At 41.0% G+C, this 25,209-nt stretch overlaps 1 protein-coding gene across 1 annotated transcript in view; it reads right to left on the bottom strand.

The window, feature by feature from the left end:
• GIGYF2 (GRB10 interacting GYF protein 2) overlaps positions 1-25,209 on the bottom strand; it is a 147,498-nt gene that overhangs the window by 17,496 nt on the left and 104,793 nt on the right. Inside the window, 8 exon segments of the mRNA XM_047869603.1 lie at positions 7,258-7,494; positions 10,353-10,511; positions 11,810-11,971; positions 14,372-14,472; positions 17,076-17,176; positions 18,235-18,342; positions 19,666-19,757; positions 23,178-23,344. Of these exon segments, the coding sequence (XP_047725559.1) occupies positions 7,258-7,494; positions 10,353-10,511; positions 11,810-11,971; positions 14,372-14,472; positions 17,076-17,176; positions 18,235-18,342; positions 19,666-19,757; positions 23,178-23,344 (1,127 nt within the window).

Below are 25,209 nucleotides of genomic sequence, written 5' to 3' on the forward strand. Positions count from 1 at the left end.
AACAAAAATAACAAAAACCAAATCTAACTAGACTTGAAATATGTTTAATAAAAATCATACAAAATGCCCAAAAAGCCCAAAGAAGAACGGCTCTACAGCAGAAATCTCTGTAACCTGGAGCTGGTGGAATAAGGACACAGTTTAAGCTGTCACTGATCTTACCAAACAGCTCTTGGAAGGAGAACCTTCAGCACTACAGAATACCATCGGCCCTGAACGTTTACGTCTGGGGCTGATAGAGGAGGTAGCAGGGGCATTTCTCTCCAAATACACCCCTGCTGTAACGGGGGAGAAGTGAGGAGGGAAGCTAAGAGAGAAAGACTGGGCACTAGGTGGGCAACATTAAGCACAAACAAACTCGTATTATCCACAGGAAATGACATACTGGAAGGCACTATCAAGATCAAATAAGGCAGTAGATCTCAAACACAACAGCAGCATTTGGGAAGGCCTGTAAAAATGCAGATGCCCTGGCCCCATATTCGTTGAATCAGAAGATCCAAAGGTGAGGCCAGAGAATTTATATGTTTTTAATTCTGATGCATTCAGCCAGTAACCCCCAAAGCTATCTCAAATCCCAGATGTGTCACCCCAGCATACCCTAGGAACCCATCCCCAGCCCTCTTCAGAGCCTCAGTCAGCACAGGAAGAGATGCACTCTCCCTCCACAAGATGGCCTGTTCCCCCTTCCGGCACCTCTGAGTTCCTTCCCACCGCTGTGCCAAAATATGCTTCACTGTACTCTATGCTCCTGACTCATCACAGGTCTGCTCTGTGGACTAATGGAGAACAAAGCCGTCTTCTTCACATGACAGACAAATGTCTGCAGATACCTATCATTTTCTTTAAGTCTTATTTGCGCATAGAAAATGATATCCCATCGCTCCGTCAACACTGCCTCAGGACATTTTCCAATTCAACCAATGTCCTGTACTGCCCACTCAGAGAACTACAGTTTATCAATCATACTTTTCAGAACAACTCACTCCCAAATCAGAAACTAATAGGGAGTTCAGCACATTCTTCATCACCTGAATGCCTCGTATCTTTCACTGAGGTAAGAAAATTTACTATTTTTTTCTGCCATGATATTGCTACCTTACTCTCCAGCACTGTACTTTATTTTGAAAAATAACCATTACACCTCTGCTAGGGTAGTGCAAAGTGCTCTGTAGACCTTCTCCCCAGCAAAATGGGTGAAAATGGCTTTTCAAAAAATTACTTAAAGCCTCTGGAAGTGAACATACAGGAATATGAAGAAACAGGTCTTCAAGAAAACCTGGTAAAACTCGGTAAGAACTGAGAGTCTGCGGTACTTGCACCAAGATCCATCCACTCTCTCCTGACTCCCAGCTCAGCCAGACAGAAGCGCCACTCCAGATGAGCACAGCTCAGAACACAGGCCCCCTGTCCCTGTCGACCGCCAGTCAGTGGGCTAGCTTCTTACAAAGAACACAACACCAGCATGTCCCCTCCTGGCTACAGCTACCTGCTGCAAAGGTGAAGGCACCGGCAAGGAGAGCTGGGGGGGGGGGGGGGGGGGGGGCTTTTTATGCCCAGCCCCCAACTTGTGGAATGGAAACTCCCTTGAGTACAGTGCCACCAGGGCTACTAGGGTCCTGAGTGCCACTGCCCTGACTCAAAAGGCTACCATGCCACCGGCAGAGCCAAGCCAAGGAAAATCGAGGCCGGTGTCCCTCCCCCAAGGGCTCAATTCCTCAGCAGAGTACCACTTAGAAAAGCACACCACTGTCACCAGCACCAGAGCTGTGACTCATACTTTTGCCTTGGAGTGGAGGTGAGAGGAACAGATGGGAATATGCAGAGTTCCGGACCTCTTCCTAAAGGAACTGACTTTATTTGTAACAGACTGCGGAGAATGAGAAGTCCAAGCCAAAGGGCGCTTTTAAAAACAGTGGAGGCTAGGTGAAAGGCAACCAGGAGGAGATCAGTAGATTTACTGGAGATACACAGGTTAAACTGCGGGCCCCTACTCTGTCTCACAGAACCAAGGAAATTGCTGAAAGAGGTTCTCCTGGGGTCAGAAACAATCTCAAAAATAGACCTCAGGAAGTGTCTCTTCAAAGAAGCCTGAATTTCACTGGATCAGTTGGTGAAGCAATCTACGCCCCAGGGCACTTCTGAGAACAGGAAAGCAATGCAGGTAGCAATCAGTGGAGGTTAACAGTCGGACAAAGTTATAGACAAAGCTAGAAAAAGATAATCAAAGAGTCCTGCCAAAACCAGGGATCCCAGAGTGACCGTGGGCATGCCTGAGGAGGAGCAGCAGATTTCCATCCACCCTGTTGGGGAGGCAGTGAGAGACTGGGAGGTCACTAAATTAATCCGGTCAGGCACAAAACAATGATGGGGCTTACAGGACCAGTAACCAGAGTTCCTACAACATATTATCAAAAACAAGTCCAGTTTCCAACAAAATAATATGAGAACTGTAAAGCGACAAGAAAGAATGGCCTATACGCCAGGAAAGAAGCTGGCAACCACCTACACAAGTGACCAGATGTCAGATTTAACAAAAACATCCAAGTTTTATAAATACGTTCAGAGAACTAAATAAAACCTTGATTGAAGTGGTAAAGGAAGGCATGATGACAATGTCAAAACAAAGAATATCAATAAAGTGATAAAGATTATTTCTAGACCAGAAGGAAATCCTGGAGTTTGAAAGCCGGGTAACTAAAATGAGAAATCACTAGAGGAACTAAAAGTATATCTGAACTGGTCAAAGAAATTAATAAAACTTGCAGATCAACAGAGATTACACAATCCAAAAAACCGACTGAAAGAAAGAATGGAGAGAAACGAAGACAGCCTTAGAGAAATGGGAAATATCACTGAGCACACCAACATGTGCACAATACAAGTAGCAGGAGAGGAGAGAAAGGAGCAGAAAAAATATCTGAAGAAACCATGGCTGAAATTTATTTAAAAACATTAATTTATACATCCAGGAAGCTTAACTATAACAAGATAAACACAGAGATCCATAATTAGACATTACTATGGTAAAAATGCTGAAAGCCAAAAAGGAGAAAATCTTAGGGGTCTGGGTGGCTCAGTCAGTTGAGCATCAACTCTAGATTTCGGTTCAGTCGTGGGATCGAGCCTTGCACTGCTCCCTGCCCCCCCGCCCCGCCCCCAAGCTGTGTGTGGAGCTTGCTTGGAATTCTCTCTCTCCCTCTCTCTGTCTGGCCCTCCCCTGCTCACTCACACATGTGAGTTATTTAAAAACATAGAATAGAATAGAATAGAATAGAATAGAATAGAATAGAATAGAACAGGATAGGATAGAATTAGAATTAGAATAGAATAGAATAGAATAGAATAGAATAGAATAGAATAGAATAGGGATGCCTCTGCCTTTAAAAAATAAAGACATCATTACTTCAATATTCCACTTTCAAAAACAGACCAATTAGGTGGAGATCAACAAGCAACTAGGTGACACTATAATAACCAATTGGACCTGAAAGACAGCTATATATAACACCCGAGCCAGCAACAGTAGAATATACATTCTTCTCAAAGAAAGATCTCCAGGATACATCTAATGAAGGTAAAACCTAAGACATAATATCAACTTCAATAATTCATTTAAAGGGAAAAACAGCAGTGCCTGGCTGGCTCAGTCAGTAGAGTGACTCTTGATCTCAGGGTCATGAGTTCAAGCCCCATATTGGGTATGGAGCCTACTTAAAATACAAACATAAAGTAAAATAAAATAAAAATAAAAATAATATAAAGTATGTTCTCTGATCACAATGAATGAGAAATAAGTAACAAAAAAGAAATTCTGGAAACTCACAAATCAGTAGAAATTAAACAAAACACTTCTATATAACCAATGAGTCCCAGAACAAATCAAAACTTATGGGTAGCACCTAAACCATACTTAGAGGGAAATTTCTAACTGCAAATGACCATCCGAACAAGAAGATGTCAAATCAATAAACTAACCTGCTACACCTTAAAATACTAGAAAAAGAGAGGAAATTAAACTTAAAGCAAGCAGAAAAAAATAATAAAATTAGAGAAGTTAAACAGATATAATAGGAACAGGTCAGTAGACTCAAAGGCTGGTTCTTTAAAAAGATCAACAAAATTAACTTAGCTCGACTGTCCAAGAAAAGAGAGAAGACTCAAATTATTACAATCAGGAATAAAGAAGGACCTCACTGCTGATCTTAAAGAAACAAAAAGGGATATAAAGGAATACCAACACCAGCTGTCTGCCACTCAGATAACCCAGATGAAGATGACAGATTCCTAGAAAACTATAAACTATGGGGCTGCCCAGGTGGCTCAGTCAATTAAGTGTCAACTCGATTTCGGCTCAGGTTGTGATCTTACAGTTTGTGAGTTCAAGCCCCACGTCCAGCTCTGCACTGACAGCACAGAGCCTGCTGGGGATTCTCTCTCTTTCCCTCTCTCTCTCTCTCTGCCCACCCCTACCCCCCACCCCACTTGCACTGTCTTTCTCTCTTTCTCAGAATAAACTTAAATAAAAAGATTGTAAAGATGCAAACTACCAAAAACTTACTCAAGAAGAAACAGACAAGCTAAATAGACCTGTTAAGAAGCAAATATATAGAATTAGTAATCAAACAACTATCCACAAAAAAAAAACCCCTAGGCCAAATGGTTTAACTGCCGAATTCTACAGAACATTTAAAGAAGTAATACCACTTCTTCACAAACTCTCCCAGAGTACAGAAGAGGAAACATTTCTCAACTCATTTTTCAGGGCCAGTATTGCTCGACATCATTAGTCATCAGAGAAATGCAAACCAAAACCACAATGAGATATCATGTCACACCTACAAGAATGGCTATAATCAAAAAGTCAGATAATAAGGATTAATGAGGATGTGGAGATATGTGAATCCCCATATACTGCTGGTGGTAATGGAAAATGGTGCAGCCACTTTGGAAAATAGTCTGGTAGTTCCACAAACCATCAAATTCAGTTCTCTTATGACCCAGCAATTCCACTCCTAGGTATACACAACTACATAAAAGCTCGTCCGTGAATATTGATTTATAGCAGCAATACTCACAACAGCCAAAAGATAGAAACCTCTCAAATGTCCATCAACTGACGAATACAAATGTAGGATGTCCACACCGTGGAATATTATTCAACCATAAAAAGGAATGAAGTACTGAGCCGTACTACAGTGTAAGTGAACCTTGAAACCATTACGCTAATTGAATGAAGTCAGTCACAAAAGAACGTAGATTATATGATTCATTTCAAATGTCTAGAACAGGCAAACCTATAAAGAGAAAAAGTAAGTTAGGGGCAACTTTGGGCTGGGAGAATAGGGAGTAGGGTGTGACCGCCAAAGGATTTTTGGAGGAGGGGCCAAGGGTGGTATTGAAAATGTTAAAGTCCACTGTGGTAATGGTTGCACTTATCTGTGAATATACTAAAACTACTGAACTGTATACTTTGGTTTAATTATATGGTATGTGAGCTGTATCTCAATAAAACCATCTTTAAAAAACCTTTTTCAGGAGAGCCTTTAGCCATTCCTCATAACTGAATCTCAAATTCTTTATCTTCGTGCAGAATGTTGATCTATAAAATATTGGAAGATAACAAGCCAAAGCCAGACACAGAACAGATACAGTCAGAGAAGTTAGAGATCTGGAGGTTACCCATGACTTTTCTTCCCCCTCAGCCCCACCTTCTTATCAGTCACCATATTCTATGATGTGGCCTCCAGCCCTGAAGACACAGACATATGGGCTCTAATACAGGGCTCTGCTCTCGCTCCTGAACATTTTTACTCTTTGGTAAAACACAGGTATCCACACCTAAGCTTTTAAGTGTGGCTGTAAAGATGAAATGATGTAACATATGGAGAGCTACCGTCCAGTGCTTGACACAAAGCAAGCAGTCAATAATCAGTGCTATCTTCAATTCCTCCTTTCCAATCCCATTCTCGCCGCCTTCTCCTTCTCCTTCCGGACTGCTCCATCAGCCCCTTGCAATCACTCTGCTGACCTCGTTTTGCTCCTTCCATTTAGATTTCATCTTCCATTTAGATTTGTTCCTGCACATCTGACAGTGCTATTTCCTAGCTGAAAACACTCGAGTGGCCCACTCTGTTTTACACACCTTTAAGTCCTGGTTCTCTAACAGAATATATACAAGCCACGGTGACCCGGACCCTGCCCATGCTTCTCTCATACCTCACTCTCCAACAACAGTAACCACTTTCTGAATTCCCCCCGAAGTACCACAGTGTTTCTGAACTTCATTCCTCTGCTCACCCCAGGTCTTCTCTCTCAAAAACCCCCTCCATTCTCCAAACTGCCTGTTGGGCTTTTTCTTTTTTTTTTTTTTTTTTTAATTTTCCCTCACTAATACCTCAGTTTAAAAGTTATCATTTTCTAGCAAGTCTTTCCCAACTTCCCACGTGGACAGGGGCTCTCACATTTTAGTAAGCATCAGAACTCCTGGAGGCTTTGTTTGAACATAGATTGCTGCATCCTACCCCAAGAGGTTCTGGAGTGGGTCTCCTGAGTATCTGCATTCCTAACAAATTCCCAGGGGCTCATACTCTGAGAACCGCAGCCTGATGCCATCTCTCTCATTACACTCACCACTCTGTATTCGAGTGTCCCATTCCTATGTCTTTCTCCTGTGAACCCCTGAAGACAGGACACACTAAACCACCCTGCTAACCACAGACCCCGTGTGAAGTTATGTGGGCCCTGCCACAAAGCTGTCCCTCTCTCCCAATTACTCTCACTCCATCACTCGTGCCACAACTTTATGGTCACCAAAGGCTTCCTCTCTAGGAGCCTCCCCAGATCTCCCTTTGTGCCTCATTTCCAGAAGGTCACCAAGTCTTGCTGGCTGCTATTAAGTGGGGGGGGGGGAGAGAGGAGATGGGAAGAGAATCCTAAGCAGTATCCATGCTCAGCACAGAGCCTGACATAGGGCTTGATCCTACGACCCTGAAATCATGACCTGAGCCGAAATCAAGAGTTAGACGCTCAACCAACTGAGCCACCAAGGCGCCCCTAGAGCATGTGACTTTTGATCTTGGGGTGGCAAGTTCAGGCCCCACACTGGGCATGAAGCTTACTTAGGGGAAAAACAAAGGAAGCCACAGTGGTAATATTCAGAGTAAAGAAAGCACACTGCGCCACTGCTCCTGCCGCTGCTGGCATCCACCTCCGAACACCGGCGAGCAGCGCGTGTGGTGGGCGTCTGGGCTTCACCTTCATTTGCGCCAGCTGCTGCTGCTGCTGTTGCTGCTGCAGCCTCCGGAGGGCCTCTTGCTGCTGCTGCCTCTGGCGCATTAACTCCTTCTGCCGCTGCAGCTCCAGCTCCTTCCTCTTCCGCTCCTCCTCTTCATGCCGGAGTCGGGCCGCCTCCTCTTCCATTCTCAGCCGGTTCTCCTCTAATCGACGCTGGGCTTCTTCTTCTTCCCGGGCCCATTTTGCAGCCTCCTCCTCCTTCCCAGAAAGAAAAATAAAAGAGAATAAAATTTGTTTAAAAAAAAAAAAAAAAAAAAAAAAAAAAGGTCTGAATCACTTTTGAAGGCTTTTGTCAAAAAGCTATAGATACACCAGAAAAATCAGGAACTTTGTTTATGATGATGTAAGACAGAAGATTTCTTTTAAAATCTATTTACAATAGCCACAAAAGCCTAGAATGCTCACAGGATAAAATTATAATTTATTTGCTAATTTCGTCATAAAAGAAATGTCACTTTGACCATAGTAAGTACTGATCTGAGAGATCACCCACCAACTGTAGCAAAGCTTCTGGCAACTGTTCCTCCGTTAAGGCAGAGTTAGCTTTTCAGGATGCCGAGTTTGAAAACCTACCAGGACCTCGCAAGGACAGATTACCAGGAAAGCCTCACCCAGTTGTGGAACCAGAGCAACCTTACAAGATCATTTAAATTCCATCCCTGATTCACACCTCTGGAGGTCCCACAGGTCCTTTGGAACATCTCTCCTTGACCTACTGTCCCTCCCTCTACTACTCTGTCCTGTACCTTGGCTCATTTTCCTTCTGCTTCCCTTCTTCAAAGCCATTCCACTATGCCCTCTGGAACGCTCCTCACCTTCCTCCACAGAGTCTGCTTACTGTGCCTATAATGCTGTGTTTTTCCTGATAGCACATTCCCCTTCATTTTCCAAAACTGAAGGCAGATGTCAACTACTCTATGAATGACTTCCCTAGTCTTTAGGAGGCAGACTTCCCCTCTGCCTTTTTTCTTTCTTTTTTTTTTTTTAAAAAAAAATAGCCTTCACATCGAGCGTGGAGCCCAAGGCAAGACTTGAACTCACGACTCTGAGATCAAGACCTGAGCTGAGATCAAGACTTAGACACTTAACCAACTGAACCACCCAGACACCTCCCTGCTCCCCCACCTTTTCATGATCTCCAATTATACCCTGTCCTCCTGTTTGCTCCTATACCACCTGTGTCAACAATTATTTCTACCTATCCAACAACCATTCCTTTTAGGAGTCTTCCTTATAGACAGAGCCTCTATGTCACCTCAGGGGTCCAAAATGCCAGATTTTGCTTCCAATGTAACTACAATCATGTGATATGATTTAGGCCAAAGGGATGCCTGCTGGAAGGCTTCTAGAGAAGATATTCTTCTGAAACAAAAGAAGCACAAGAGAAGGGCCATTCCCTTACAGGCTTTCCAAGGATATGGTATACAAAACGCCTAATCAGGACATGAAAAATCTAAAGTTAAAAGTCAACCCACCTAAAAAACAGAGCAGAAGTCTGCAAAGGATGCGGATCCTTAATGACACCTCTGAGTTACTCAAGTCGTAACTGCCTTACTTGGCATGTGATCTGTTGTTTAAACTATTTTAATGGGTGATGGGCATTGAGGAGGGCACTTGTTGGGATGAGCACTGGGTGTTGTATGGAAACCAATTTGACAACAAGTTATATTTAATAATAAAAAAAACAACAACTATTTTTAGGTAAATACTTTGGTGTTGCAGCTGATGTATCCTAACTGTGGCATTTATTTCTTGTACAATCATCACCAACATAGCCTGTGAACTTCTGAGGACAGAAACAATTTCTTTAAAAGTTTCACATTCTACCAGAGAAACATGCCCAGTAAGCGGCATATAGTACCTCAACCAAACATGTTAACTGTTAAATGAATAAACCAAATGACAAATCAATACACAATCTACCCTTGAGGCTCTCTACCTCTAATTGTATTTAGGTTGTTCAAAGAGTTTCAATCCAGAATTTAGCCAAAAGCAGGTTATCTCCAGCTTGCGTCAATCTACACCTAGAAGTGTGGATTGCCCATAGTAATTTCCTTCCAGAGAGTACAGTACGTGGGGACAAGAGTAACTTTACAGCGGAGAAAACAAACAAGCATGGCCGCAGCCAGGTGACCAAGGTCTACACCGGTGGTCATTAGTCATGTTGATAATATGCACCCTTGATAGAGGATGATGAAAATGGCACTTTGCCTTTGTGTGATCTACTTTACAAATACCCATAACCTCAGTTTAATTGTGAGAAAAACGTCAGATAAATTCCAATAGAGGGTTAACCTAATACTGACCATTAATTATTCCTTAAAACTGTCAAAGTCATCAAAAACAAGGAAAGCCTGAAAAACTGTCACAGTGAAGAAGCAGCTAAGGAGACAACTAAATGTACTATTTTGGATTTGGGATCTGGGAACAGAAAAAGAACATTGGGGGGAAACTGAGGAAATGTGAAAAAACCATAGACCTTAGTTTAAAATAATGGATCAACATTGGTTAACTGTTGACAAATGTACTGTACTAACGTAAGATAATACTAGAAGAAACCCTATTATCAACCGAACGTTTTTGAAAATCTAATTAATACTGTTCTAAAAATAAAGTCTCCTAAATTAAAAAAACAAAGTTCTTAAACATTAAAAGGAAATGCTTTAGGGGTTCTGGCTGGCTGCAGAGGCAGAATGGCCTGGCTGGCCTGGGACTGGACAGTGGCGACTGCTCATAGCCTGTGAAAATACCACGCAGCACTGAACGGTGCACTTTAAAAAACTGCAGAGCACCCTCAGGCAGAAGCAGTGAACTTGCAGAACTCACAGCTGGTATTTTAAAGGCCTTTAGATTTCTGTCCAGTATTCTGAGGGTTTCTTGGTTCTTTGATACTTCATTCAGCTTTTATAATTACACGTGGAACAGTCATTATAAAAGTAGTAAGAGTTAGGTCTCACGGTAATTTTAAGTCAACAGGCCATCCTCACATCCAAACACTTTCTAATCACAAACCCCTAGCTTCCAAGAAGCAATGAGAAGAGCAAGCCAGGTGTCACCTGCTTGCGTAACAACTCCTCCTGCTTCCGCCTTTCCTCCTCTTCTCTCCTCCTCTCTTCCAGTCTCCTAAGAGCTTCTTCTTGCTGCTGTCTTTCTTCCTCTTCTCGCTGTCGCCTTAATGCAATTTCTTGCTCCCTTTGACGTCGCAGAGCTTCTTCCTAAATTAAAAAAAAAAAAAAAAAGGTGTGTGGGGGCGGGGGAGGACAAGGGAGTGAGGGAGAGAGAGAAAGAGAGAGAAAAACTCTGGATCTCAATATATCCCATTATAATTTGAAAAGAAATAGACTATGTGCTAAGGTTCTTTAACAGTAAATATAAAAAGGATATAATCAGGATCTAGAGTAAAAAGTAAGTATGTGAGTTAGGAGACAGACATATCAACCATTAAAATAATTTGTATTTGAAGTATTAGTAGTTACACAGCACTATAATGAGAGTCTACCCTGGATTCTACATTAGCTACATCATTTACTGATGAACCCCAGAAAGGGCCACATGAGGCCTCACACTTTGGTTTCTCTGCTGGTACCATTAGTCCTCCTTTATCAATCAATCAATCAATCAATCGGGAACCTAGAACACAGATCAAATCACCATAGCAATCCAAAATGCCTGGTGTCGTAGGAATAAGCTCTCTAGTCAGAAGTACTGAGTAAAGCCATGTATTCTAGAACGTATTCTGAAGAACAAAGTCGCAAGTACACAGAAAAGGGTCTCATCGTCAAAATAATTTAGGAAATAGTGAGCAACACAGGATTCAACTGATTTCTTTACTGCAATACTTCTTAGAGCCCTTACAAGCTAGTCTAGAATGTAACTCTAAGAAGTATTAGTAGTTCAAATCTAATTTCAGCATGGACCTTTTTGTTTTTCACAGAGTACTTCTTGGGGCCAACAATGGGATGAAATGTGAGATAACACTGCACTTAGGAGCTATTTCAGAGTGGATTCTTTCAACTGGGATAAGTAAAAAATCCCAGCAGAGAAACAGGTCAAGCAAATGAAAAGAGAATTCACAAAAAAAGATACATAAGTAGTTAAAATACACGAAACCCATTCGACACTGGTCATAAATACTTAAGCTTCCCATTGAGTGTGGAGCCTGCTTAAGATTTTCTCTCTCTCCCTCTCTCTGCCCCTCTCCCCTGCTCTCTAATAAGTAAATAAAAAGAAACAAACAAACAAATAAATAAATAAGCAAAGACTTAGTTACTTCTGAAATCTAACTGAAAATATTAAAAAAAAAAAAAAAAGCAACTCCAGATCTACCCGGACTGAAACTAGCAGCAAAGGCTGCTAGTGGGTAACAGACATTTATTCTAAAGGAAGTGACTCTCCTAAATTTCTAATCTCGATCCTGCTGTTAACTACTCCTTCCCAACTTCAAGAGACCGTCTCCGAGAACCATGAATCTGGTTTAGGGCTAATGCTGGGGTCAGCGCTCTCCAAGGTATACCTGTTTCCTTCGGGCGAGCTCTTCCTCTTCCCGCCTCTTCCTTTCTTCCTCCTGCTGCCTCCGAAGGATTTCCTCCTGTTGTCTCCGGAGTTCTTCTTGCCTCTTTCGCTCCTCCTCTTCCCGTTTTGCCCTCATTTCTGCCTCTCTTCTCTCCTGTTCTAGCTGTGATGACATGAAAATACTCTTAGAAACTTAAAGCCAAGCACAGAAACACTCCAACATGACTGACCACTGCCATTAAGAGAAACTGGAAGGTGCAGACACTACACCACTCACAGGTGCCTGTACTGCAGCTGAGTGATGAAACCAACTCTGTAAGAACTAAGCTCTGGGGGCACCTGGGTGGCCCAGTTGATTAAGCGTCTGACTCTTGATCTTGGCTAAGGTCATGATCTCATGGCTTCATGAGTTTGAGCCCCACAGCGGGCTCTGTGCTAACAGCACAGAGCCTGCTTAGGATATTCTCATTCTCATAGTCTCTCTCTCTCTCCTCCCCCTCTCCCACTCGTGCTCTCTCTCTCTCTCTCTCAAAAAATAAACTTCAAAAAAGAAAAACGAGAACTAAGCTCTGATATGTCCCAATAAGCAGAACAGTGTTCTGCTCTTCTAAATTGAATGCACTCTCCCTGACATTTACCTGCCTCCTTGCTCCACACTACCATACCTGATCTTCTAGGGATGGGTGAAAGTGGCCAATACAAGAGTCACGTCAGAATTCTTTTGGGGCAGCACCTCTTTGCTCATCTCTAACAAGGGATTTTCTGACTGAAGATCTACTGATTTTCTTCACATCTACTGAAGATTTTCTGACTGAAGTGTCTACACTGTTAGGCTTCAACAGCAATGTTATAAAGCTGGTAGCATGAATCATAGAGTTCTTTAAAATTTGAAGAACTACCACTTAACAAATTCTATCATTTACGGTTCTGAGATACCAGCTCAACCCAGACCCTAGTCTCCAAGCCCAGCCCACGGCCACACGTACATTTCAGGCCTTCACTTCCTTTTTTTTTTTTTTTTTTTTTTTTTTTTTTTAAGAGGCAGCAGGCAAGCACATGCATGAGCAGGGGACAGGGACAGAGGGAGGAAGGGAGGGAGACAGAGAATGAATGAATGAATGAATGAATGAATGAATCTATTTCAAGCAGGATCCTCACTGTCAGCACACAGCCCAATGCAGGGCTTGATCTCATGACCTGAGCCAAAACCAAGAGTCAGATGCTCAACTGACTGAGCCACTCAGGCGCCCCTGAGCCTTCACTCTCTCAACCACATTTCTAAGAGTCCCTTACTTGTCTTCCCAGCATACAGTTTTGCCCACATTCCCCAGCACAACATCTTAAGCTCCACCAAAAAAAAAAAAAAAAAGAAAAAAAAAATCACTCCCGGGCTTACATTTAACATCATCCTTCACCCTGAAAATAAATCCTTACTCTCTAACATGACATGTGTAAGGGCACTCGTGACTGGCCTGCCTCATCTTAGCCTTCTCATCATGTATCCCTCAGACACACCATGGCTCCAAGCCAGACCAAATTATTTAGCTGCTTCCTGAACCAGTATGTTCTCAGGCATTTCTGAGCCATTACAGGAATTATTTCTTTCAAGTGGGTTAAATTCTACTATTCTTCAACTGAAAATTAGTGTATGTATTTCTGTCCATCAGCAGTGTCACCCAATTCATGATGCCCACCTAAGTGGGTGAGAGTAGGTAGTATTTTGTAACAGTGTTACTTGCCTGATTGTCATTGCCCTCGCTCCTTCAACACACATACCCCAGACACAAAAGACTGCAAATTCCTATCCTTTATCCCATGTGTTCCCACCACAAAGCACTACAGTACTAGAAAACTCTCAAGAATTATTTGAATTATGGTCTCTCACTTGTTTATGGAGACAGACTGTGACCATGAACCCTTTCTACATTCTGGGCACTCTAAGGAGACTGCCACTACTGCAGAGGGTAAGAACACATTAAGTATAAAATAGGAACGAGATTTTCCCTGAGGAATGAGAACCCAAAAGTCATTACAATGACATAAGTGTTGATAAGACATCCTCAGCTGGCAAGATTCCTTGCTCCTCCAGAAAATGTGAATGGAACATAGAATCTAATGTTAATGTTGGAACTTTTCAGCCACATGTCTGGAGACACTAAGAAATATAAACTAACATCACTATAAATATTCGGTGTGGGAATTCAAGCCATAAATCAAGGGTCTAATAAGAACGCAGTGTATATTTTCTGAGGTTTTAGTATTTGTAACAGGTGTTTACACCATGAATAATGTAATTAAAATATCCATATAATCATAATCATAAATGTGTTAACCAACCAATTTTAATTGATTTAATTTAAACTTGCTAATTTTAATTGTTTGAGGTCTTTTCTGGGAGAAAAGGGAATAATAAGGTTAGAATACGAACGTGCTTATAACAGGTAAGTACAGTAAACTAACAGGGCAAAGTCTAAGTGGCCAGAGAGACAGAGATGTCAGTAAACAAATCCCTGTGTCTGACAGCTGGAAAGCATGCTTTATTACAGAAGAATGAGGTTCAGACCTTTGCAGCTTTGGCCTTCTCCATCTGCTGAAGCTGTTCAAGGGCAGGTCCTGGAGTCGTGGTGTCAAGGGGAAGATCCCATACACTACCACCTTCCCAAACTGTAAGACAACAAGGATTAAAATGAGGAATATCAGAGCTTATGTACATGGGTCACATCTCCACAAGCATAATGAAAAAAGCTATTTCCCTGTCCCTGAATAAGCTCCATCAAACAAATCTGGGCTGCTTTTAGGTAGACTGAACTGCATATGGGCTCTGGTTTAAATCAGTATCCTTCAACACATCTGGAAGAAAAGAAATTACCAGGTATGTACTGGGAAACTAATTTCATCCTCAAAAACCCTACTTCTGTTCACACACCCCATTTTTACTGATGAACATGCTAAGGGTTGGGGGTAGTTCTGTAACATTCCCAAGGACACATACCATGCACATGGCCATGCCAGGATTTAAATCCCAGTGCATTAGACCCTAAAGCCCACAGTATTTCCAGTAGTCATACAACCTCTTATCGCAAACCAAGAGGAGTGGGGTCAAGAGAGGTATGTAACTGTGAAACTGGAGAGAACTGAGTAGTTGCATGATACTGTGAATGTGTTCTATGCCACTGAATTGTTCGTCTAAAAATGATTAATTTGGGGGTGCCTGGGTGGCTCAGTCTGTTAGGCGTCCAATGTGGGCTCAGGTCATGATCTCGCGGCTCATGAGTTTGAGCCCCACATCAGGCTCTGTCTGATAGCTCAAAGCCTGGAACCTGCTTCAAACTCTGTGTCTCCCTTTCTCTCTGCCCCTCTCCTGCTCGTTCTCTCTCTCTGTCTTTCAAAAATAAATAAGCATTAAAAAATTTTTCTTGGGGCACCAAGGTGGCTCAGTCAGTTGAGCATCCGACTTTGGCTCAGGTCATGATCACTCAGTTTGTGGCTTCAAGCCCTGTGTCATGCTCTGTACTGACAGCTTAGAGCCTGGAGCCTGCTTCGGATTCTGTGTCTCCCCCTCTCTCTCTGCCCCTCCCCAGCTCATGCTGCCTGCCTATCTGTCTGTCTCTCTCTCTCAAAAATAAATAAACATCAAAAAAATTTTTTAATTTTCTTAAATTGTTAATTTTATGTTATATGAATTTCATGCCAAAGAGAAAGAGGTACAGCTGGAGGAAGGGAGGCCTCTGGAAAAGCTGGGCAAGTCTCACAAATCACAATGGGTCCTGCTGACCTGAAATGCAGCACAGGGTCAAATGCAGAAGTAAACAAATAAAGTCTTCTGAGTCTGCTTTCCTACTGCCAGCAAAAGGTCCACGGACACCACTTTTCAGCATTCTCTATTCCCTACACTCCTATTTCTATACTATAAATTATTGTTTGTATAAAACCAATGGACAATTTTAAAGGGCCTTGACTGTATCATACCCAAAAAGAAACTGTTCAATAAGGTACTTAAAAATACTTCTCCCAACATTGGAGAATATTTTAACATCACAACTATAAATGTCTACCAAAAAAAATCAAGTACACAGAGCAGGAAAAGTTGATGATAATCAGTCCTTCTCCTGCTATAATCCCCAAGATCAATGTTAGTAAAAGAACTATAGCCTGAATAGCTCAATGGCTCTAAGAAAAATCCGCCAATCTTGTGAGTTTGAGCCCTGCATCAGGCTCTGTGCTGACAGCTCAGAGCCTAGAGCCTGCTTCAGATTCTATATGTGTGTGTGTCTCTCTCTGCCCTTCCCCACTTGTGCTCTCTTTCTCTAAAAAATAAACATTAAAAAAAGAAAGAAAGAAAGAAAGAAAGAAAGAAAGAAAGAAAGAAAAAAGAAAGAAAGAAAAGAAAAATCTACCAATGCCCATGGTTCCTGAGAATTGTCAACATTAACTATAACCTCTTGTAAGGATTTGTCTACGGTTCACTCAAACTATCTACTTCTGCAGGTATCAGACATTAAAAACCAAAAGTGTTCCAGCAATATCAAGGCTTTAAACAACAAAAAAAAATCTCAGCCCCAAATTTCCTAATTTGATGTAAAAAGATCAGAGAATGAAATAGGGTGTTCACTTTAAAGCAAGCTTTCCTCGGGGTGCCTGGGTGGCTTAGTCGGTTAAGCGTCCGACTTAGGCTCAGATCATGATCTAATGGTTCATGATTTTGAGCCCTGCATTGGGCTCTGTGCTAACAGCTCAGAGCCTGAAGCCTGCTTCATATTGTGTCTCCCTCTCTCTGTCCCTCCCCTGCTCGCGCGCGCTCTCTCTCTCTCAAAATTAAACAAACGTCAAAAATTTTTTCAATAAAATAAAGCAGGCTTTTCTCATCCCAAAACTTCTGGGTACCTGGAGTGTTAAGCTATGTATTAACCCTTCACTCAAAAGAAGAGATGTTTTTACTACAGCTTTTTTTTTTCACTCTGGCAGAATAAATCAATCAAAATTTAAAACACTTTCCCACACCAATTAGAGCAACACAAAAAAGAGAGGCTAGCTCAAATTCATGAAATTTATCTACTAAAGACTTTTAGCAAATCTTTAACAGTATAGTTTCAACAGTATTTTCAGTCCTTTTCTGGGGTCTAATGAGACTCTTTGCTAATATTCAATATAAAATGGTTCAAAAATAAATAAAATGGTTCAAAAATGGACACATTTTTTAAAAATTGAATTACAAAGTAAGAGTCTAAATCCTTGGAGCTATACTAAAGGCGAATCTAAATTTTTACCTGTAGGCTGTGAGGTTGTTGGCTGAAGCTCCCAGATAGAACCAGTATCTGGCACTGACACAGACCTAGTTACTGAAGGAATGATGTTCTGATCAGATATTCTGCAAAAAGGAAATAAAAAAATTCACGTGTTCTTGTCATTTGCAAAAAAAAAAAATAAAGAGAAATTTCTACATGATTTGTAGGTTTTCCAGGCAATATGGCCAGAAAACTCCTTCACTGTTTTAACTAAAATACAACACTACCATAAAAGCATTTAGGAGAGGAACAAAGATAGAGGCACATTCATCCCACTTCTGGAGTCAAGGTGTTAACAAATGTTGATTTCTAAATAATGAATATACCAACTGTCTTGAAAAAAAAAAAAAAAAAAAAAAACACCCCAGAATAAAAAGCCAGTAGAAGTCATAGAGACAGCATGTTATAATGAAAAACCCACAGACAGACCTTAAGTCAAAAGGCTTCATTTTTTTCTATCTCTGAAGTTTTCTGTGTATTATGTCAACCAAGTCCTTCAGCCTCCCAGGGTCTAAACTGGTACCTTACCACCTACCTAACCTGCTTTCCCCACAAGATGGGTTATGACTCAAAAGAGAAATGTGAAAGGTTTTGGTTAAATTGGACAGTAAGGTTTTTAGGACAGTCAGCGATACACTTGAAGGAAATGCAAGTACTGCACTGAATGATAATCTGAAATCTATAATAGAAATTTAAGGCTTCAAGCATAATTTCCTTTTCCTCAGACTTATCTTAGAGGCTTTTGGGTTCTGGAAAATTTTAATTCTGTGTGGCAATGTTCATATCTCTTTCGACATACCATGGGTGAAATGAGATTAAACTTCTAGACTATAATTTTTTTATTGCTGGTTCTATAAGAATACACTACTTCTCAAATGTTTTCTTTATTCCTTGGTTACTATTCCAAATTTATCCTCTATGAGTAAAGAGACTAAAAATGCTTCATTGACAGATTATTATTTTTAAAAACTATATCCTGTTTTTATACACAATACACAAAAATGTGTCGTGTGTGGGTATTTTGATATCAGAGTTCACACGATACCAAAATTTCCTTTCTTCTCTTTAACACACACACACACACACACACACACACACACACACACACACGTATGTGACCCATCATGGGGTGACCACCAACCTCATCTTCAGAGCCTGGAACTGTTGGAGAAGAAGTGCCAACTGTTGCTGCTGCTGCGAAGACAGGGCTGCTTTCTGTTGTTGAGCCAAAACCTGCGCATATTGTTGTCTTCAAAAAGTAAAATAAAGCATAACCTGTCTATCCACATTTAGTGCACTTTACTGAGACACTAAAAGACTAAAAGACACTAAAGACACTAAAAGGTCAGTCCACCACACCCCAAAAATACCACGAGAAAGAGCTATCAAATATATTTTAACAACGCTTCATGGTAACGACAGTTACACAGAAAATTGTCTACTTCATCCTAGAAAGAACTGAACTTATAGACAACATACATATCCTCAGGATGTCGTCTATAAGAGGATAGAAAAAAAAAAATCACAAAATGTCAAAAACTGGCAAAATCTCTGAAAATAATAGCCTTTCATCAGAAACCAAGTGAAAAATAAACAGATTCAGGGAAACCGGGTGGCTTAGTTGGTTAAGCGTCTGACTTCAGCTCAGGTCATAATCTTGTGTTTTGTGGGTTTGAGCCCCATGTTGGGCTCTGTGCTGACAGCTCAAGGCCTGGAGCCTGCTTCGGATTCTGTGCCTCTCTCTCTCTGCCCCTCCCTAGCTCATGCTCTGTCTCTCATTCTCTCAAAACTGATTAAACGTTAAAAAAACCTTTTTTAATAAAATAGAGTCAAACTAATAGCTATTTCCAAATGAAGCACCCTTTCTAAAACTAAAATCACTTGTATAAAAATTCTCAAAATTTATGTTTCAGCTTGGAAAATCTGGGGTTTTTTCCCCCCACTAGATCAGAGGTAGACAATTTTTATCTGTAAAGAGCCAGACGGTAAATATTCTAAGTTTGTAGGCCATATGCAACTACTCAACTCTTCTGCTGTAGTGCAAAAGCAGCCACAGACAATATACAAATGGGTGTGGCTATGTTCCATTAAAACTCTGCTCATAAAAACGGGTACCAAGCTGGTTTGCCAATCTTTGCACTAGATGACAGCAAATCTTACTTCCTCTACCAAAGGGACACACAATCTAAGTGATTCTGCTATCATTCCACACCACTACTAACAGTAGAAATCTTTACTTCTTCCTGCCCTCTCATCTATGTTTTTTCTCTGTGACATTCACAGTTGAGCCAGCCATTTAGGAGGCGTTTGAGTCTTAAAATGCTTGTTGTTTCTTGCTTTAGAAGGCAAAGAGCTTGCAAGATTATAGTTATATGTCATTTTCTGCAAATTTATGGTAGGTAATAAGAAGATAAGACCAAACTCCAAATACATAGTGGTAACATGTCACTAGATGGGTAACTGAAGTATCCTACCAACTCTTAGTTCTCTGCTGTAGAAGGTGAAACTTAGGAAGTTCTACCTAAAGGCACTCTGAATTCTGCACTGCCACCTACAGCATTACTGCTCTTACTGTATCAAGAACTGCTGGTACTGAAGGTGCTGCATCTGGTACAAGGCCGTGAGCTCCTGCTGCCTGGTCAGTCGTTCCTGGTCCAACTCTCCCTGGGAGCAAAGGGGTGGGAGAAGAAATACCACTGAATAAATTGCAAAGAGTCTAAAAGCCATTTACTACATATATCTGAGAGCAAACTGAATCTGAGATCTTCACATTACACTCCACCTTTCTGCCCAAAACGCTTAACTATTGCAAAAACTCAACGTCTTTAAAAGCTGAACAGTGCCACCTAGCAGAAGAAGGTGGTATCTGCATTTTAAGAGATTCCCTGTAAGGAATTTCCCATAAGGAAAGGGTCCTTACGTCAGATGCTGTCCTCCCCTCCTACTTTTGAACCTAAATGTTGTACTGTACGTACCCCACAGTCATTACTGTAACTAAAAAATGTATAATTTCCCAATGTTAAAAGTGATTCTTAAATTTGGGAATCCTGTAGAAATTAGAGAAATGGAACAAAACAGAAAGAGTAAAATTATCTAAAGCTAAAAGGGAAAAAAAAGTTAAAAGGAAAGGTTACAGTAGAATTTTATAATGGCTCATAATGAACAGAAAAAGCAATATAGAAGTAGGTCTTCTTAAAGACGCGAAGAAATTTTTAATTTAAACAAAATACGAAAAATCTTTGAAAACTAATTCTCCACCCCAAAATTAGGTGTTTCTATTGCTATTAATACATCGTGAGTTAGAAAAAATAAGCTGTTGTTTAGTTTATATTTCAAATAACATGGCTGGAATTTAAATTTTGCAAAGTTAAAACTCGGAAAAATAAAATGTTATGTAAAATGTTATGTAAAATAAAAGAAATAATAAAAGCATAAGGGTAACACAGACTACGGTAAATCATTAGTGAACAGTTTACATCTTTATTGTGCACAGATCATGGTTTGGAATGAAACACTTGATACACAGTTTCTTGGGGGTAGAGATCATCTGAAATTCAGGGACATTTTTCTTTTCCACTATACACTGAAGATTGGAAGCTACACTAGGTTAATGTCAAATTTCTACATAAGGGGGCACCTGGCTGGCTCAGTCAGTACAGCATATTAACTCTTGATCTTGGGGTCAAGAGTTCAAGCCCCACACTGGGTGTAGAGCTTACTTTTATTAAGGGGTGCCTGACTGGCTCAGTTGGTAGAGCATGCGACTCTTGGGGTTGTACGTTTGAGCCCCGTGTTGAGTGTAGAGATTACTTAAAAATAAAATCTTTTAAAAAATAAAAATAAAATGTCTACATAAAAACCTACACTTCAAGGTATATTCATCATCCAGGTGAACTCTTATCAGGGCTATTCAGGGATTAGCAATCATAGCTGACAGAGACACAGCTTGCCATGGTTCTTCCTGTTAAGCAGTCTAATGGAGGCTCAGCCCCTGTAACTGGAAGTCAGGCAATGGGCAAGGGATGAACTTTCAAAAGTTCTGAGACATGCACGGTAACTCATCCCTATTTCAGAGAATGGAAATAAAGTTTCAACTTGGTATATAAATTAAATGTTTATACAATAATACATAATACAATTTTCCTTTGTATTTACAACAGAAATGTCAGAAATAATTCCCCTCATCTAGGAATCTTCACTGTTCTCCAAATTACAGGAGGTCTCAACCCATCATGGACTGACATCAATTACTGGGTCAAGATCAACATTTACATGTGAAAGAAGAGGAGGGGAGGGAAAGGGAGGAGGGGAGAGAAGGGGGGGAGGGGAGGGGAGGAACCAGAAAAGGAAAAGGAAAAGGAAAAGGAAAAGGAAAAGGAAAAGGAAAAGGAAAAGGAAAAGGAAAAGGAAAAGGAGGGAGGGAAAGGAAAGAAGAGAAAGGAAAGGGAATAGAGAGGGAGAGAAGGAGAAAGAAAGCAAGAAAGCAAGAAAGAAAAAAGTGCATGGCATAAAATATTATAATGGGTGCCTGGGTGGCTCAGTCAGTAGTCAGTTAAGGGTCCAACTCTTGATCTCAGCTCAGGACGCGATCTCACGGTTTCATGAGTTTGAGCTCCACATCGGGCTCTGTGGTAACAGTGCAGAGCCTGCTTGGGATTCTCTCTCTCCTCTCTCTCTGCCCCTCCCCCATATGCACTGTTTCTGTCTGTCTCTCTCTCTCTCTCAAAATAAACATTAAAAAATTTTTTAAATATTTTGTGAAGCTTATTGCACAAATACGTGTATGTGTGTACAGTTATGAATATACATACAGTATATATGAATGTACAGAGGAGTGGTGTAAAACTTTTTTTTTTTTTTTACTATGGGCTATGGCCAAATAAGTTTGACAGCTGCTATTCTCACCTATGAACTCCTCTGACCATAGAAGTTGTGCCCTATTTACCTTCATCTCATAAGAACCTACCACAAGGCCTAGCACAGGCCCTCAATATGCAGTTGATGAATAAATCAATGGTGAATGTTACTGCAGAAATCCAATATTCACACTAAACGTTAACTGTGGCCACTTCTGACTATGGCAGCCCCCTGACATCCCAACCTGGAGAAGGAAAAGTAAGGCAGATCCACAGCCCTCCCAAACGAACTCTATAGGAAGAGGCCCAGACGCAGCTACAGAGGAGTAAGAAGATCTGCCCTTCAAAGGCCTTCCAGTGCCAGTACACAAGGAAGGTTACATTATGATCCAGTTTTTAGTTAACATACCAATAACTAACATTAAAAAAAGAAAAAGTCTTCAAAGTATTCAAAGCACTGGAATTGTCTATTAGCAACATTTATTTGCTTTAAGGTAAACCTAAGACAGAAAATTTATGATTCTGAAAGCAAGAGGCAAACAGAGAGGCGGGAAGGAAAGGAGAATGTGCATTCTAACTAGAGGCAAAAAGAAACTCTAAGAAGTCACCTAACTGAAGCATCTTGGATAAAAGTAAAAGCTCGGGGGGGGGGGGGGGGGGGGGGGGAGGTGCCCTAGAGGGATCACTTGGTTAAGGGTCCGACTCTGGGTGTCAGCTCAGGTCATGATCTCTACACTGCCAGTACAGAGCCTGCTTGGGATTCTCTCTCTCCCCTCTCTGCCCCTCCCCAACTTGCACATGCACGCGCACACACACACGTGAACTCAGTATCTCTCTCTCAAAATAAATAAACTTAAAAAAAAAAAAAGGTAAAAGCTCTGAAGTGAGCTTAGAAAAGTAAGGAGCCAGAACATGTAGTAGCTGGTAGACAAGTCAGGATAAGATGTTTTTTATTCTACACCTGCTGGAAAGCTACTGAAGGATTTTGTTTCTTTAGAATTTGGAGACCGGGGGCGGGGGGAGGGAGGAGGACACAGGTACTTGAGTTTTGAAAAGATCATTATGGACAGGTATGCAGTCTCCAATCAGACTGCCCACTGCCATTTCAATTACTTTCAAAGAACTACAGTTTCTTCCTCATTAGACACAGTATCTAGGTTGTGCTTACAAAGAGAAGCAAGTGTTTCTGCATCTAGCATGTGTTCTGAGTGACCTATACGGTACTTACCATATGAGGAGGGGGAGCTGGACCGGGAGAGAAGGGAACCCTTCCCCACATTTTCATGATATCACCAAGAGGTTGGAAGCTTTCATCACACGCTCTCTTCACCAATAAAGACATGGTAAAATAGCCCGCCTGAAACCATTCCGCCATCTCCTGATTATTGAAGGGACCTAGAATGGCACCATTTAAACAGAAGGGCAATAAAAATCCTTTAAGACTGAAGAGGAAAAAAATATTTCCTAAGTCTCATCCTCATCCAGAGGTACAACTTGTTTCAGGTAACACCTGTCAAATACTTGATACAATATTTTAATTCAATTTATCTCCAAAAGTGGTAAACAGGCTTCTAACTAATAAAATACAACAGAAATGATTTTGAAATAAAACTTACGTCTATATATCCCAAATTGTATGTGGGGTTTTAATTACTTTAAGGAGCATAACTGTCTCCATCTCACTCAATCTCTACAAATTCATTTGTCAGAAAAGTATAATAAAACTGAAAAATGTGTTGGTTAGGGGCGCCTGGGTGGCGCAGTTGGTTAAGCGTCCGACTTCAGCCAGGTCACGATCTTGCGGTCCGTGAGTTCGAGCCCCGCGTCGGGCTCTGGGCTGATGGCTCAGAGCCTGGAGCCTGCTTCCGATTCTGTGTCTCCCCCTCTCTCTGACCCTCCCCCGTTCATGCTCTGTCTCTCTCTGTCCCAAAAATAAATAAAAAACGTTGAAAAAAAATTTTAAAAAAAATGTATTGGTTAGACTTTGTATCACTTATGTATAAAGAATATAAACACGTAGGGCTAAATATGCTTTTTTCTAAATTTCACTTTCTGCCAGATTATTAAAGGTTAGGCAAAGTATAAATAATCAAATTAAATCAAATTATGAGGCGGACTGGTGGCTTAGTCTGTTAAGTGTCTGACTTTGGCTCAGGTCATGATCTTGCAGTTTCTGAGTTCAAGCCCTGCATCAGGCTCTGTGCTGACAGCTCAGAGCTTGGAGCCTACTTTGGATTCTGTGTCTCAATCTCTGTCTGTCTCTCTGCCCCTCCCTGCCACTCAAAAATAACCGAGCATTAAAAAACATTAAGATAGGGGCGCCTGGGTGGCTCAGTCGGTTGAGCGGCTGACTTCGGCTCAGGTCATGATCTCGCAGTCCATGAGTTCAAGCCCCGTGTCGGGCTCTGTGCTGACAGCTCAGAGCCTGGAGCCTGTTTCAGATTCTGTGTCTCCCTCTCTCTGACCCTCCCCCGTTCATACTCTGTCTCTCTCTGTCTCAAAAATAAATAAACGTTAAAAAATTTAAAAAAAAACATTAAGATAAATTATTTACGTAGGTATGACTAAATCTGGCTTAGGGTGGAGGGAGAGTAACATTCTCTACATGTTTTACAATTAAAAATCAAATATTTTATACATAAAATTAACAGATTCACGCTGATCAATAACAATTAATTCATTCAGCAAATATTTACTGAATACCAATTACATGAGTCTAGGTAATGAGAATACAACAGTTAAATAAAACAAAAGCCTATAATGTCCACTTCCGGGAAGATGGAGTAGATCTACTTTTCCCTGTTCTTCCTGCCAAATACAACTAAAAACCCTAACATTATATATACAAAGGAAACAAAAGAACATTCTGAACAGTCGAGAGAAGGCAGACTGGCCTTGGTGCCTGAGGAACCACATGGAGGTGAATTCCCTGACCTTTCATTTTACTTCACATATTCCAGAACGAAGAAACAACAAAAAACATGACCCAATATATACATCTGAAAACATGACCCAAGTATATGCTATCTGCAAGAAAGTCATTTCAAACATAACAATATAGGCAGGTTGAAAATAAAAGGATAGGAAAAGGTATATCATGCAAGCATTAATCAAATTTTTAAAAAGCTAGAGTGGCTATATTAGTATTTGATAATGTAGACTTCAGAACAAAGAAAATTACCAGAGACAGAGAAGGATATTATATATTAATAAAGGGTCAATCCACCCAATCCAACGGTAAAAGCGTACGCACTGAACAA

This window comes from Prionailurus viverrinus, chromosome C1, assembly GCF_022837055.1.
Source record: "Prionailurus viverrinus isolate Anna chromosome C1, UM_Priviv_1.0, whole genome shotgun sequence".
In the NCBI taxonomy this organism is placed as follows: Eukaryota; Metazoa; Chordata; class Mammalia; order Carnivora; family Felidae; genus Prionailurus; species Prionailurus viverrinus.